Raw genomic sequence first — 14,580 nt, forward strand, 5'->3', positions numbered from 1 at the left:
CACTGCCCTTCCCAGCCTTGTGCTGAGCCTCTGAAGGCACCCAGCAAACCGTGCCCCACAGCCCGCATGGCAATGTCCCCTAGCCAAAGCCAGTTTCTTCCACTTCTGCGGTTTCAGTGGAATAGCAAAAAGTTTTCTCCGTCTTTGGAGAACTGCTTCAATCTGAATAAACTTTTCTATCAAAGGTCTAGTGTCTCAGCACATCAAGGGATGCAAGGCAGCTCCACGGATGTTGCCTACACCAGAACCAGAGCCTATATGGCATTAGGGCCAAAATAATCTGTTTTCACTGACTGAATGATCTGACCAATGGCTAAATGTACACTAAAAGGCTATTATGTTTTCATCCAAATATTACTCTATAGTTCCGGGAATCTAGATACAGTAGCATCATGTTTGCATGAGAGAATGTGAAAGCTAAGACTGCTTATAAAATAAAAATTGTGCTGTCTAGAGTACTTGTTTTGTCGAAGATGAGTGAAGGCAAAAGAAACGATAAAAACAGTGCATTTTTCAAGAACATTGATTTCAGGGGGGAATTTTCTCCAGTGAAATAATCAAAGATACCACAACACATATAAATAACCTGGGGACTGAGAGCTGCAGTTTTAACTTGGTAATGTTCCACAAGGTAAATATATCTAAGTGCATTTATCTTTTCTCAGAGCAGATATGTAAAAGCATTAGCCTCCATCATGCTGTTGTCTGTTATCAGGTCTACATGCAGGCCCAGAAAGACTATGTAGTATGTGTATAAATATACATACCCGACTTGGGTACAGTCTCGATATGGCAGCACTGAAAATATGCTACAGAAGGATCTTCTGCTGCTGATAAGGACTATTCTAAAATATAAAAGAAAATAAAAGAAATCAAAGACTAAAATTTAAAAATCTCACCACAATAAGCAAAGCAACAGATGTTACCATTGAGGAATTAATAATTGTAAAACTTCCATCACAGATGATTTGTCCCTCTTCTTTTTTTATCTTACAGGTTGGGTATCCTGCTACTGAGTCTCTACAGAAGTGCTGAAACCTGTGCCATACATTACATAGTGAATGAGTAGTGGACTTGCATCCCTTCTACAGAACTTTCTAGGGAGAACTGAATACATTACTTGGAATCCAGGAGAGGTGTTTTTCTTGTGGAAGGAGTTCACCCAGAGAGGCAAGAGGCTGTTCTGACAATTCACCGCTATGGCTGAAACTAAACAGACAAACCCAGCAGCAACCCAGGTGACACACACCACCAACCACCTTTGGTAAGACACCATGACTCTGTGGTTGGCTTTATTGGACAAAGAATTTCCAGCTGCTGGTCATGGCCTTTCTCTGCTAAACCAAAGGACTCCCTTGATTTTCAGCTTCTTGTTCCTGAAATAGCCTGATTCATGGATGAAGTCAAAATTTGCCATTATCCTAAGCTTTCAGATCCTTTTGCTGTTTTCCAGGTTCCTCCTTGAGTCTTCTCCAGTTTTTCCCCCATCACCCTTCTGGCTCTTTGGGCAGTATCAGTGGCCTCAGCAGTTGCACAGATGGCAGACAGAAACATCACATCTTTCAGTCTTACCTTTCAAATCAGTGCCCAGCCCTGACGACCTGCCAGCCTCTGTGCTCAGTGACCACACCAGCCCTCTTGGTTATGATGTCACATTGACACTCAGACACGACTGGGACACAGGCACAGATCCCATAGCTCCTTGCCCCTTCTCCTCCAGCGCCACGTCTATCTCAGTCACTAACGGTCAGGGATGAATCCCACCTCCCGTAAGCATGGCTTGCCTTCATTCCTTATAGGCAGGTAGCTCAGGATTTGGCTACATGAAAGCATACAGTACCTTATCTCAGAATACAGGCCACTCACAGCAAACGCCTTATATTTTTAACCAGTCTCCAAATCTCTGCATCATCTGCAAAGTCACGGTGTGGCATTAAATCAAACCTTAGAGTAACCTATCCCTTTTACAGCCACGCTGCTACCTTCAGCCATGAAGCTCTGACATAATCATTCAGCAACATCAGAACCACCTTGAAGTCAAGATCCACTTTCCATAAAACTGCATGAACTGCCAATAGGTACATTATTATAGTTTTGGGAGATGCAGATTTAGCAAGAAGCCAAGAGAAGCTTGATCAAGATGTAAGACATAAAAAAATGCCAATAAATAACTGATTGTTTATAAATATACCCTCTTTCCTTATTACCTTCAGGACTCTGACAATTGTACAATGCACACTAAAAGGACCCTCCTTCCCTCTAAAGTTGGCCAACAGGCTGCATCCCCTCGAATTCATCTAGGACACAGTGATGGCAATTTGTGCCATCTTCTGATCTGATTAGAGTTAGAATTTACTAATGTTTCGCCTTTCTAAAAATCTCCACTTGGGTCCAAATGCTAGCACCTACTGCCAGGATGCTTGTCAGGGCTATTGCACTTCCTTGCTCTGCTCTCCAGCATTGGTTTTTCTGACATTGTGTGCCACAGATCTGTAAGTGAGGATTTCACCTGAATTTTTCAACCTTTGTCCTACACTGGGCAAAACTGGGCAAAAACCCCTAGTGAGCTGTTTTGTTCCTGACTGTTCGAACACCATCATATGCATCTATAAATCTTGTAGCAGTTACGCTGCTATTAAAACACTATTTCCTTAAGGAACCAGCTTACTCATCGTTCCTGGAAAAGGTTTAGAACCCCAAGAGAGCTGCTGCATGTAATGCTTGGAAAAATGCAGAATGATCAATTTTCCTTCTCCTGGATCGTTCTGTTACAGCAATCCTATTTTCTTCCTTAAAAGCATGTTTAAAAGCAAAGTGGTATTTGTCCTTTAATAAAGGAGGGTTTCTAATAATAAACATGCATACAGCATTAGGACATTATCCTGCAGCAGATAAAGTATGATGTCATCGTTTGTCTGAATGCTGCAATGGTAAGTATCTCAGATCCTATAAGATTGTGTCATGGTGCAGCAGTAAGTTATACAGCAGGGGGGAATAATTTTTCACATTTGAGAAAGGCAATCTACAAGCAAAAAAACCTGGCATATGATTAATTTTGTGCTTGCCACTGTTTATTGCTGAATGGTTGCTACTCACAACAGCTTGCTTGTTCACTGGAAGCCTTGTTTGCTGATGTATGAAACTTGGCACAGGTTTCAAGACTGACATCAGAAAGCATCTCTGAATTTGGAAAACCATGGTACGCACTAAGCGTATTCCCTCCAGTCCCTCTGGTTGCTTCTGGAAATACAGCTCTTCCACCAGTGCCCTACACAAAAACCCCTCATTTCTTAAAACTTGAACAGAAAAAACAATGGTGCTTCTACGTCCACAAGCAAAGACAACAGTGGGAAGTTACCCCGGAAAACTTGCTCTGTGTATCAGAAAGAAATCAGACCAGAAGGTAAATAAAAAGCCCCCAGCCCAGCCTCAGGTTTCTTCAGACTTCTTTCTCTTGGGACCCAAGTATTGCCTCTCTTTCCATAAACTGAGGGACTCTCTTTACATAAAGATCTCCCAGGCTGAGCAGGAGAGGAGCCCATTGCCTCCACTGCCATGATGCCACAAAACCTTATCTGCAGAGCTGCTGGAGGAAGCTGGTGCAAAACAGCCTTAGGAGCTGGACTGGAAGAAAAGCAGGGAAGGCAGTGGTCAGAAGCTCAACACCGAGGGATAAAACAGCATTTCATTTAGAGGTCTGGTGACAGGCAAGGAAAAGAAAAAAATTCTGAAAGCCTGCAATGACTTGCTGGGACAGAAAGTCCAGAAACTTGCCGTAAAGTATGCTTTGGAGAAGGTGTGGTGGAAGCCCGTTGCTGGTCAAGAAAATCCAATTATTGTTTATGGGAGAAAAGCATTTTCCTGGCTTTCAACTCTTCAACAAAGGGCATCTATGATCATGTGCAGCTCTGAATGAGTTATCTTCGACATCAGAAGCAGCTTGAGTCAGAGCAGGTTTATGAGCCCTGACTGCCACTGTGCCACCTAGACGTGTTTAAAATCACTTCCTGAAAAGGTTTTAACTCTCTAATCATCACATTTCACCAAGAAGTTGTACTAATTACTATGGTGCAGAGCAACCATTATTTTGCAGGAGAGCTCTGACAATGTGCAACTGTCTGAGACTGTAAAAGCTAATCTTCCTACTTCTTTAAGGAGGTGTATGTTATGAAACTAAAAAACCTTACTGAGCACAAGGTGCTCAACAGAATCAGGAATTCGCTTAGCTTGAAGAAGAATAATGTCTGGGGTTTTTAGCATCTGCCTAGGTTTGACTATGTTGAAAAGGCTGTGATCAGGCAACGTGATATACATGCAGAATACTATAGCCGCTTTTCTCATACCTGACCAATGATGTCTGACTACCAGGGCTTTGCTGCCCTGCACGCAAAGGTGTACACAGAAACCACGGATGCTGCCTGGGTAGCAGCCATCATTTTGGATCCTCCCAAGTCCAAGCTGGGGCTATGGGAAGGTGGCTGAGAGTAATTATCAACTGTGAGGACAATGCAAACAGTCAGCCTCTTAAAAGCACATGTGTGTGCATTTCCACAATGACAAGGGCTTAGATCTGTGTGCTAACAAAAAAATTAAGAAAGCAATGGCATGGGGGTGGGAGAGGAGCATTGTTCTACTGCTTTTTATCTGCTATATAGGATGACTGTAGAAATGTTCTTGTCCCGTTCTCACCACGAATTTGTTTGTTCAGCTGGCTCAGGTTGCTGCTTTGGTGGCCTGTTACTGCTAGATCGGAAATCTGCTTCACAGTAAGGGAAGATAGCACCAATAATGCTGAGTAAAGTGGGTAAAACCACACACCGGTGGCTACGTGTGCTAATTTGTATGTCAGGGCTGACTTGTCTTTGTCTTTTAATGGGAAAATTAATTTTGTGCTATTTTACAAGAGTGCTTTGATAATACAATCTAGGAAACGCAATTTTCCAGCTCCTTTAATAAGCCATGTCCTAGAAATCTGAAGAAACCGGTTTAACCAGTGCCCAGAACCATCAACAGGAAGCTTTACAAGGACTGCCTGATAAGCTGCGGTCTGTGTATAGGTGATTTTCCTCTGTGCTAAATAGCTGAACTCTTTTTCCCACAGCCAGTCCTGCCTTGCTGCTGGACTCCTGAAGGCTGGACCCAGAGCATCATTGCTCAGCACATGCCATCCCTGGGGCTGAGGGGGAAGAGCTCTCAGTACCACAGGACAAGGACATGTCACTTTACAGGTTGAAAGCCACAAATAAGGGCAGTTACCAGAAAAAGGTGCCCTGAGCTATCATCCACGCTGCAGTTTTCTTCACTGTCAGTCACAAGCCAGTAAAACAATTACTAAAAGCGCTAGCTATTTTATAGCCCAGCTATCAACTTCACAATTCAAAAATACATCCTGTGTAGACAGATGCTTTCAAAGCTGGGTTCCTCAAGTTGAGTGAAAGGCTGACATGCTGTGACAGAAGGGTCAGGACTTCTGCAGAGAGCTCAGACAGCCCAACTGCAGCCTGGCACACCACCTGTGTTCTGCACGACTGTGCACAAGCTGCCTGGGACGAGGTCCTGGGCATGGGAAGGAGCCCCACAAGGGTTTTCTATCCACTCCAATACCTGTGGCTCCTCTTTGTCACTGGGGAGGACACCAGCTCTAAATGTCTTGAGGTACTTATAAACTTTGTTGATTTTACGATGAATACATAAAGCTGATCCACCTGAACTTCAAGGTCCTTTTCATCCAGAATGCCTATTAACTTCAGCAACTGCAACACCACCCAGATCTCTCATAAAAACAAGGTATGCGCTCACATTACTTATTGCTAGACTTAGCTGGCCTTAGGGGTGACACAAAGTATTGACTTTGCATTTTATTTTTAGCTAATACTACTGTGGCTCTTTGTCCATAGGATGAAAAGCACTTCCAAAACTGTCTATCATATGCTAATTGTATCTGTATGCTAGATAAAGAGATCTTCACTATGATTATGAAAATATTCTGGAAAACTGTGTCTGCTAATAAAGATAAGAAACCGGTCGAATAACAGAAGCTTTCGCACTGTCTTCTCAGCAAAAAAAACCAGTTATATTATCAGACATAATGGCTGATCTATGAATTAAGATAAAATGCTGCATATATCCTACAAATACTTTTTTGCAAAAGATAAAAGAGTTTATGAATCAAGTATTTATTCATTTTTTTGCAGGTAATGTTTCTATCAGGCTTATGCATGTATTTTATAGACACATCTCAGAAATTACTCGTTCTCTGTGGAATTTGCATAATAACTTACAAGTATTTTGTGCTGTAAGAAATTCCTAGAGCAAACATCTATTTATGCAAAAAACAGACTAAAGTTAGAGGGCTGCTTTTCGGCATTTGATTTCCACATGTATTTGTTGTAATGACAATAATCAGCTGCTAGTCAAACAACAGTCAACAGTTCTGTATGCGTTTGTTTGCTGTAAGAGCTGTTTCTAAAAAGCCGTCATCCCACCTTCTGCAACGTTTATGTTGATTACTACCTTTCACTGCATTTAATTGTATGTCTGAGAACAAATGTGAGGAAAATTTTGCTTGAGCCAAGTAACACCTACCAGAGTTCAATTCATAAAACCTGTGGTTCAAACATAATGTCACAATTTCTATTGACCTCATTCCATGTCTGATGGAGACCACAGGCTACACGCACAAGCTGGTCCACAGGAACGTACGTGGTTCACACCCATGGCAGCTGTATGCGAACAGGTACGTGCATGGGTCAGTTCTCAGTGGGAGGGTTTGGTCTATATGCAACCTGTTCAGGTAGGCTATTGCAAACCTATTCAGGTTTGGAAGGACAAGAATAAAAACGCAAGGCACATGGGGAAACTATCTTGGGAAAAAAAAGCACAGAGGGCAGATGTCTTCTTTATAAGCAGGGAGGAGCTAGTTTCACTTCCGAGCTGGATGATACTGCAATAAAGAACCTATTTTGCTGATGGGAGCATGACGACAGGCACCATACCTCTGCAGTACGGGAAGTCCCAGCCGACCGCTGCTGTACAGGTCCCACCAGTGCCTCTGGCTGCCATCTGGGCAGTGCAGGTCCCAGCTCGGGGGTGCTGCGGCCGCAGCTGCACCCCTCGCACATCCCCCAGGAGCCCCTCTGCCTGCGTCTGCCCTGAAGACAAGGATCCCGCTCCTCACCTTGCCACAGCCACCTCCAGCCGCGCGTTACCCAGCCAGCACTTTGTATCCACTAACAGATGTTGAAGTATCATTCACTTGTTGCTAAACTTGTTCCAGGCACGTTTGGCCATGTGCCCCTCTCACACTTAGCACCTGGCACTACCCTCAAAGAAAAACAACCAGATTATGCCTAGCTTACTCTGACAGCACCGCGCGCTTTCCTTTCACGCAGGGTATTTGTATGAAAGAGACACAGGTCTTAAAAATCTATGGGCCAGCACTTCCATTGACTCGTACTTCCCTCGAGGAAGGAGCATGCACTGCAGCCTGCACCTTCACAGACTATTTTAAAGTCCATCACATTCAGTAAGCGGCAATGGCACGCTGTGCTCTTGCACAGGGATGCTGACCCTGCCCTCCCCCTCGCGCCCATGGATTGCCTTTGTAGAAGCAGCCTTTGCATGCACAGTACCTGCCATTTCTGGTATCATGCTGCCGCATGTTCTTGATAAAATGAACCTTCTTGAAGTTCTTTGGTCTGGGTGATCCTGAGAGTGTTCGACATCTGAAAAATATATCACGGGGGGGGGGGGGGGGGGGGGGGAAGAGAAAACAAGAAAAGGACTCAGTTCTCTGCTGTACGGCCAAGAAGTCTACACAAAGGCAGGAAGGAAAGACAAGACAAATGATTCAAGTCACCCTGTGTTAGGAATCAGCAAGAACAATAAAGACAATAAGTCTGGAAATGTGACAGCTCAAATAAAAAAAAAATATTTAAAATAATTGTAAGAAAAGGCACCACCACTCCTCCCTTCATGCAAAAAAACACATCATAACAAAATCTCAGCAAAATAAAACTTCCTGTAATGGCCATGACAGCTTAGCCCAAGCTTCCAGTGGAAAAAAATTAAACCAAAATAAAACCTGATAAATAAGCGATTTTCCCACCACACCAACACCCACACATTTGTATAGTCCTCTGCTACTGACAAAGGGGCTACTGAGGAAAGTTCTCTCTTGTTTTAATTTCAGAAACATTTAAAATCTCTCATTTGCAAAGATAATTCTGATTATTTTTAACTCTAAATATTACTCTTCACATTCCTGACAGCACAAAAATACCTGAAAATAAAATAAATTACCTCAGGGAAAAATTAAAAAAAAAAAATAATCACTCTTCAAAACATTAATCTTTAATTCTATTTTACATCTGAACGCACTTTTAAAATTGCAGTTAGAGAAAGAAATTGCCAGAAGGAAGAGAAATGAGACAAACAGCAATATCCTCCCCCCAGCTTTCAGCCTTGCTCTTTTTAATCAGCTGAAACCACAGCACATGTGAAAGCTTTCTCTGTTTCATCTCAGTGCTGTTTTGTTGCAAGGCATGGCAGAGCGCGCAGGCATCGGAGACCTCCCGCGCTCAGTGCGCAGCCAGGGCTGCTGGACTGCAGCTGCAGCGTCATCTGTGGGAGCTAAGGGACAAGCATCCTCGACCGGTGCACAGAACCAGCACAGTCTGTCTGCATTGAGCCTCCCTAACCTATTTTTTCCATCCTCTCCTATGCATCGGCAGAGTTCAGCAGCTTCCCGACTCCCACAGGTCCTTTTGTGGGACTGAAACCACAGACCACGGGTCCCAAGCCACCAGGGACTGCCAGTCCCTGCTGCTGTACCCAAAAGCCATCATGCTGCAGGGATGCACCCCAAGACAGGGACCCCATTGCTTTGCCATTTCTGCCTTCCTCCTGTTAGTAAAATCCATGAGATTCCCTGACCGTCTGGTCGCAATTAGCTCTGTTAGCTTCTTCACGGGAAAATACCACTGAGAGAGGTTCTACCACCAATTCTGCAAATTAGCAAGTAAAAATACTGCCTTGCAAACCATACTTCGTGTTTATCTTTGCCAATTATACATGTTTGAATCAATTATGAGAATGCTCCGTAACATGCTGGCAAGCATTCAGCAGCAAGCTTTGTAGAAATAATCAAGCCTTGGTAATAGGCCAGTTAGTACAGCCTCTGCTATTAAGTCTTTGCTTCGAGGTGGGGAGAGACAGCCAATCTGCAAGTGGATAAACAAATCTATAGGCTAAACACTGCTGCGAACCAGCTGAATTACAGGTCCTAAGATAAAGAGACATGCAAAATTAAGCTGTTGCCTCGCCAAACAGCTGACCTGAAAGCATACCATGCACTGGTCAGATTACTCATCAGTCCATTTCTGAACTGTTAGGCAGTTGCTCCATTTTCCATCACCCCAGGGGATTGCCTATTGACTAATTACTGTGGTCCTCAGAGAAGCTGTGGACTCCTGGATGCAGAAATAAAACTGCACTGAAGCTGCTGATACAACAAATATGGGGGCAGATTTATTAGTGAGGTGGCAGTCACAAACCTACCAGCCAACACACAAAGCCAGTAACGCTGGTTACCAAAATAAGACTGCATGTGCTGAGAAAACAAACAATAAAAATCCATTAAAAATGATAGTAAAAATACTAACTTTCAAAAGCTTACTTTATTAAACCAGCTGTACTTACTTTTCAAAGGTACTACATATGTTAGGGGCTAGTCATTCATGTTAGTGACAACTAAACTCTTCTATTAATCAAATCTGACTTTTCACTTCCTGACATTTTATTTAAAACCTGACTTTTTATTTAATAACCTAAAGCCAGGAACGTGTAATTCATGTCACCTACCACCTTGCACAGTGCGTGAGGTTTCAATACCTTTACCCACTATGAAGAACATCTTAATGTGAACACCCAGCTACTTTTCAACATGGGAAGGAACAGTGAGTCTGTCCACGCACATGCCTTAGAGACAAGTAACCAGAGAGACAGAGTAAATAAAATGACCTCCGCAGTGGGGCGTTTTCCTCGATGTCCTCCAGAGTCTCCAGAGAAGATCGCTGGGAGATCAACCGACGTCTGCAGGGAAAACAGAACACAAAACATCACCGTTGGTTAGAGGGCACGAGAAAGTCCTCAGAGGTCTTACTTAGTAAAGCCCGTAAACCACCGTTCACTAGCCAAGCCACACCTTGGATATTTATAAGGTTTATTCCATTCTGCTTATCTTACCAAATCTATTTTATCCCAACCAGAAGCAAACTTATTCTATACAAGCTTCTACAGCAAAACAGGAGCTGAAACTTCCCAACAGCTCCTCCTTAGTTTGTGCTTTCAGGTTTTCCTTCCTTCAAGGGTTTAACACCCACCTAACACCAGCCCCACGTTTTCTGTGGTATATAGCCTGCAACACTACAAGTACAGCTCTTCGATAAAATAATGCAGACGTAAATTTTATCACACTGCCACAGGACACACTTCTCTTTGCCCCTTGCTCTTTTTACCAGATAAATGCCACTCATTTCTCAGTGATGCCCATCCCACCACTCCCGTGAGGAGTGACTGAAGAGAGACAAAAGATGGCAGAGCTGGCAGCAGTGGGGACAAACCAGCAGTTTAAAAGGCAACTCTGGCCATCCCTGTCAGCAGCACAGGTAAGTTTAATCCTGTTTTAAAGGAGTTTTCTACAGTTGAGTAAGATCCTTCCTCTACCCTCAGTGAAATGAAGTAAGGAAATCTTGGCATTTCAAGTTTTCCAACTCTTCTAGTGGGCAGGGAAGAAGCCCCAGTACAAGCTTGGTTTCAGCAGCAACTGCTGATGCACAACCTCCAAACGCTCCAACAACAGCACAAAACAAAGAGCTGCACCGAGCCCTCCAAAAAACATCGTAAATACAAAAAATAAATGTATAAGATACAGCCCACCCGCAGGCACATAATCAAAAATGAAGCTGGCAATCATCAAAACTGCTCCGTCAGTGGGTGTCAAGCAGCTGCGACAGCCAGTGCAGCAAAGGCACCATGCTGCAGCACACAGCTAGCACGAGGAGTGGCAGCACCCATCACCCCCAGGGGCCACTGCTGAGGTGTACAGTATCTCGCCAGTGATTTAATAAGTATGAACTTAAATGATAAAAGTCCTCAGAGGCTACCACCATTTCTTCCCCAATTACATTAATATCCTTCTCACCGAGCTGCCTTACTGCCTTGATCTGCAAGCAAAGATTTTCCAGAATCTCAATGTGTAAAGAGCACCCCCATGCTTGGAAAGGTGCTCATTGATTTATTCCTGGGCTTTATTTTCACAATAAATTGTTTTCTCTAATGCCAGTGTAAGCAGTTTCTAATCCTTGCAATTCGCTAGCCCCTCCAGTTGCACTGCTACAACTGTTCCTGCAGCTGTGCTGCAAATCTGATTACCACCAGAATGTTTTACAGTTCAAAATAACCCTCAGGTTCAGCGATTCAGTTTACTACCAGTTCAAACAAAATATTTCTATCACTAACCCCCAGACAACACATTTAAGGACTGTTTGAATGTGCATGTGGCTTTTGGTGTACTTAGAAAATCATAAAAAAACCCCTCAAACAATTTATAGAGCAACTAAGTGTGAAGCATAATCCTCTTAGGAAAATATGCAAACCTAAATCCCCTCAGGCTTTGTCTAAACTAGAATTTTAGAAGATCTGGTGCAAGATAGGATACACCTTCAAAATGCTAAGAAAAAACAAAGTGCTTTTCAGGGTTGCTGAACTTGCTGGTGTAGACAAGGAAGAAGAGACCAAACACCTGTCTCCTACGCCCTTGGCCCTATCCACAGTCAGAGGATATGCAGATGCTCTCACAGGGAGAAATTCAGATGGGGAGGAGCTCCCTCTCCATTCTCAGTTACATTGGTCCATAAACAGAAGTTGGAATTCTCAACTCCAGCACCACTGATGTAGCAGACAATACCTGTTGCTTTTTAATAGCTCTTTATATGTCAGTAGCTTTAATAACACACTTAAATGACAGTACCCTCCCATCCTGTGATGCTGCAACACCAAAAGCACACATTGCATGTTGTTAGCCAAGAGACACAACCTTGCCACCTTCTTTGTACTAATTTTATCAAACTAGTCACACAGTATTTCCCCTAGCTACCTCTCAGATACCCGTAGGGCACTTGTACAACACCAGACGCATATTCCAGCCGCCACTGCAACCCCCCTCCAAGCCTCTCCTTGCCCAAAGTTATGCCCCATCCTCAACAACACTGCCAATGGCTTTGCAGAGATGGGTTTCAAGATCCTGCATTTGCATGTTATTAAGGCAAACACATTGGCTGGCAGAAATACACACAACTGCATTTCATCAGCTGGTTGTCCAGTTGCCTTCTGACTGTTCAAATTCCTCTGGCTTCCCTTGCTGGTCTCAACTTCTTAAGAACAGCATGAGGAACGCTGCCTCCCAGTTTTTGCCTACTAACCTCAAATGCAACACAGGCTGGATGGGAATCACTGCCACCCCTCTTGGCACAAAAATGCTCATGCTGATTTCACTGATAGTGATCTTGCAGTTCTCTGGGGACCCAACACAGCAAGTGAGTCTGCACAACGAAGGGGGAGAAGGTCTTTGCTCACCCAAGCTTGGGTGAGCAGCACTGATACCTGAGCTCCCTCTCAACTAGTGTGAACATATGCACAACTCTGGATAAATTTGTCCAGGAAGGAAGGAAGGAAGGAAGGAAGCAAGCCGATAACCTCCCCCTAATCACCAGTAATGAAGAAGCATAGGTCACCCAGAAGCCTGCAGTGATACATCTGGGGGTTGCCCCAGCCCAATCCCGTCCCTGTGCTGGTGTCAGCAGCAATGAGAGCAAGCATATCCAGTCCAGCACCACTCAACCCAGCTGAAAGCTACTATGTCTTTCACCTCTCCCCAAAATCATTAGTTTTAATCAGTTCAGCTCCCTGAACAATCACAGGAGCACTGGTGAGGATGATTTGCAGCAATTCTGCTGAAATCAGTTCATACTACCCAGGAATCACACCTTCTTTTCACTGAAGCAGCTCAAGCCGCAATGAAGTATGTGCAATTATTCCACTTTATCTTAAATCTTTATTTTGAAGTCTAATTAAGATGACCTAAATACCAGTATTTTGTAAGCTCTCACAGCTGGATATTATACCAGAAATGCCAAGTAATGAACCTACCTGCTGTGAACAAAGTCACATCCTGTGCCACACACATATTAAAAAAAAACTGTTTTGGAAAAGCAAAGCCTTTGAAAGGGTGTTCCAGGGAATAGAAGCAAAACCAGTTTTTCACTGTCTTAATTAAAAATTAATTGCCTCAACTGGTGTTTAATATTTAAATTAATTTATCATCTTTCTTTCTTCAGGAAAGAATTTGTGTAGACAAGCCCTGACTGCTAAAAGGGCTATTTTTCAAAAATTTATTAACATGGTATAGCAGCCAGTATACGTAGACAATTGCACTGAAGTAACCTAAACACTTCTACCACACATCACCATAATTCTGATGTAAAGCTGTGTTGAAAGCCATTTTATAATAAAAAATGTCCTATTTCAGCAATAATTAGGGGAAAATCCTTCTATTGTTAAAGAAATGTATATGCAGACAAAACCAAAATAGCACTATCTGACTCACACAGGATTCAGGCTTTGGGGTAAGTCTTTAGGCAGATGCATTTTCATTATAAAATCCTTTAAAACTTGTGCAGAGTAAATGTCAGCCAGCTAACACATACTAAAATACAATTGCCCTTAATAACAAAATGAAAGATGTTTCACTAAAAATGTTAATTTCTCCTAATTCATGGAAAGCCTTAAAAAAATTCCTCCTAGTTTAACCAGCACATCCTAAGTATATCAAACTCACTCCTCTCTCCCCACGCATACAGAAGAAAGCAGTTCAGCTCTGGAAAGATGATGACCTCCTAGTTCTAACAATCAGCCCCTGTAGGACACTGTTGGTCACAGACTCATGCAACTTACGGACTTTTTTTGTTTTAAAATCATGTAATACCACTTTCCCTTAAACACCTATGTAAAATAATTTTTTCCCATTTCCCCCCTGCGCAATTGTTATACGAGCCCAGAAAGAACCAATAACCTACAATTGAATTCCAAGCCCAGCCCAAAGAAAGAAACCAAAGAGATATTTGATGTCCTGGTATTTTAAAGGGCTGTTTTCTAAGATATTCATGACCCTGTTTGCATACTGGCTGTATCTTTGACCAGCTGTCTGAACCTCTGGAAGTTTCTTGAAACCTAAAATGTTGTCTGTTTCCTCTCTCCAAAGTCAGGTTAATATGTGGCTTAGCTCCAAATATGAACTAAAATACAAGCACACAAGAAAATAAAATAAAAGGACAAATAAAATAAAGTTGGTCTGTAACCAAAACCTCGAATAGCCAAAGTGAGTAGACTGCAAAAAGATTCACCATAACCAACCACTGTCAACTGCTGCAAAATACTCAGGTCAATCACATTAAATGTACAAAATCTTAAGCACCATAGACAGGTGGTGATAAAAAAAATGGAGCTGTAATCAGAACACTG

At 42.9% G+C, this 14,580-nt stretch overlaps 1 protein-coding gene across 2 annotated transcripts in view; it reads right to left on the reverse strand.

The window, feature by feature from the left end:
* CABLES1 (Cdk5 and Abl enzyme substrate 1) overlaps positions 1 to 14,580 on the reverse strand; it is an 81,571-nt gene that overhangs the window by 27,425 nt on the left and 39,566 nt on the right. Inside the window, exons 2-4 of one of the 2 annotated variants that reach the window (XM_056331308.1) lie at positions 10,021 to 10,092; positions 7,632 to 7,724; positions 768 to 845 (exon numbers count right to left, since the gene is read on the reverse strand). In XM_056331308.1, coding sequence (XP_056187283.1) covers positions 768 to 845; positions 7,632 to 7,724; positions 10,021 to 10,092 — 243 coding nt within the window. The remainder of the gene's footprint in view (positions 1 to 767; positions 846 to 7,631; positions 7,725 to 10,020; positions 10,093 to 14,580) is intronic. The other variant, XM_056331309.1, reaches the window with a different exon arrangement.

Source organism: Falco biarmicus, chromosome 3 (assembly GCF_023638135.1).
Source record: "Falco biarmicus isolate bFalBia1 chromosome 3, bFalBia1.pri, whole genome shotgun sequence".
In the NCBI taxonomy this organism is placed as follows: domain Eukaryota; kingdom Metazoa; phylum Chordata; class Aves; order Falconiformes; family Falconidae; genus Falco; species Falco biarmicus.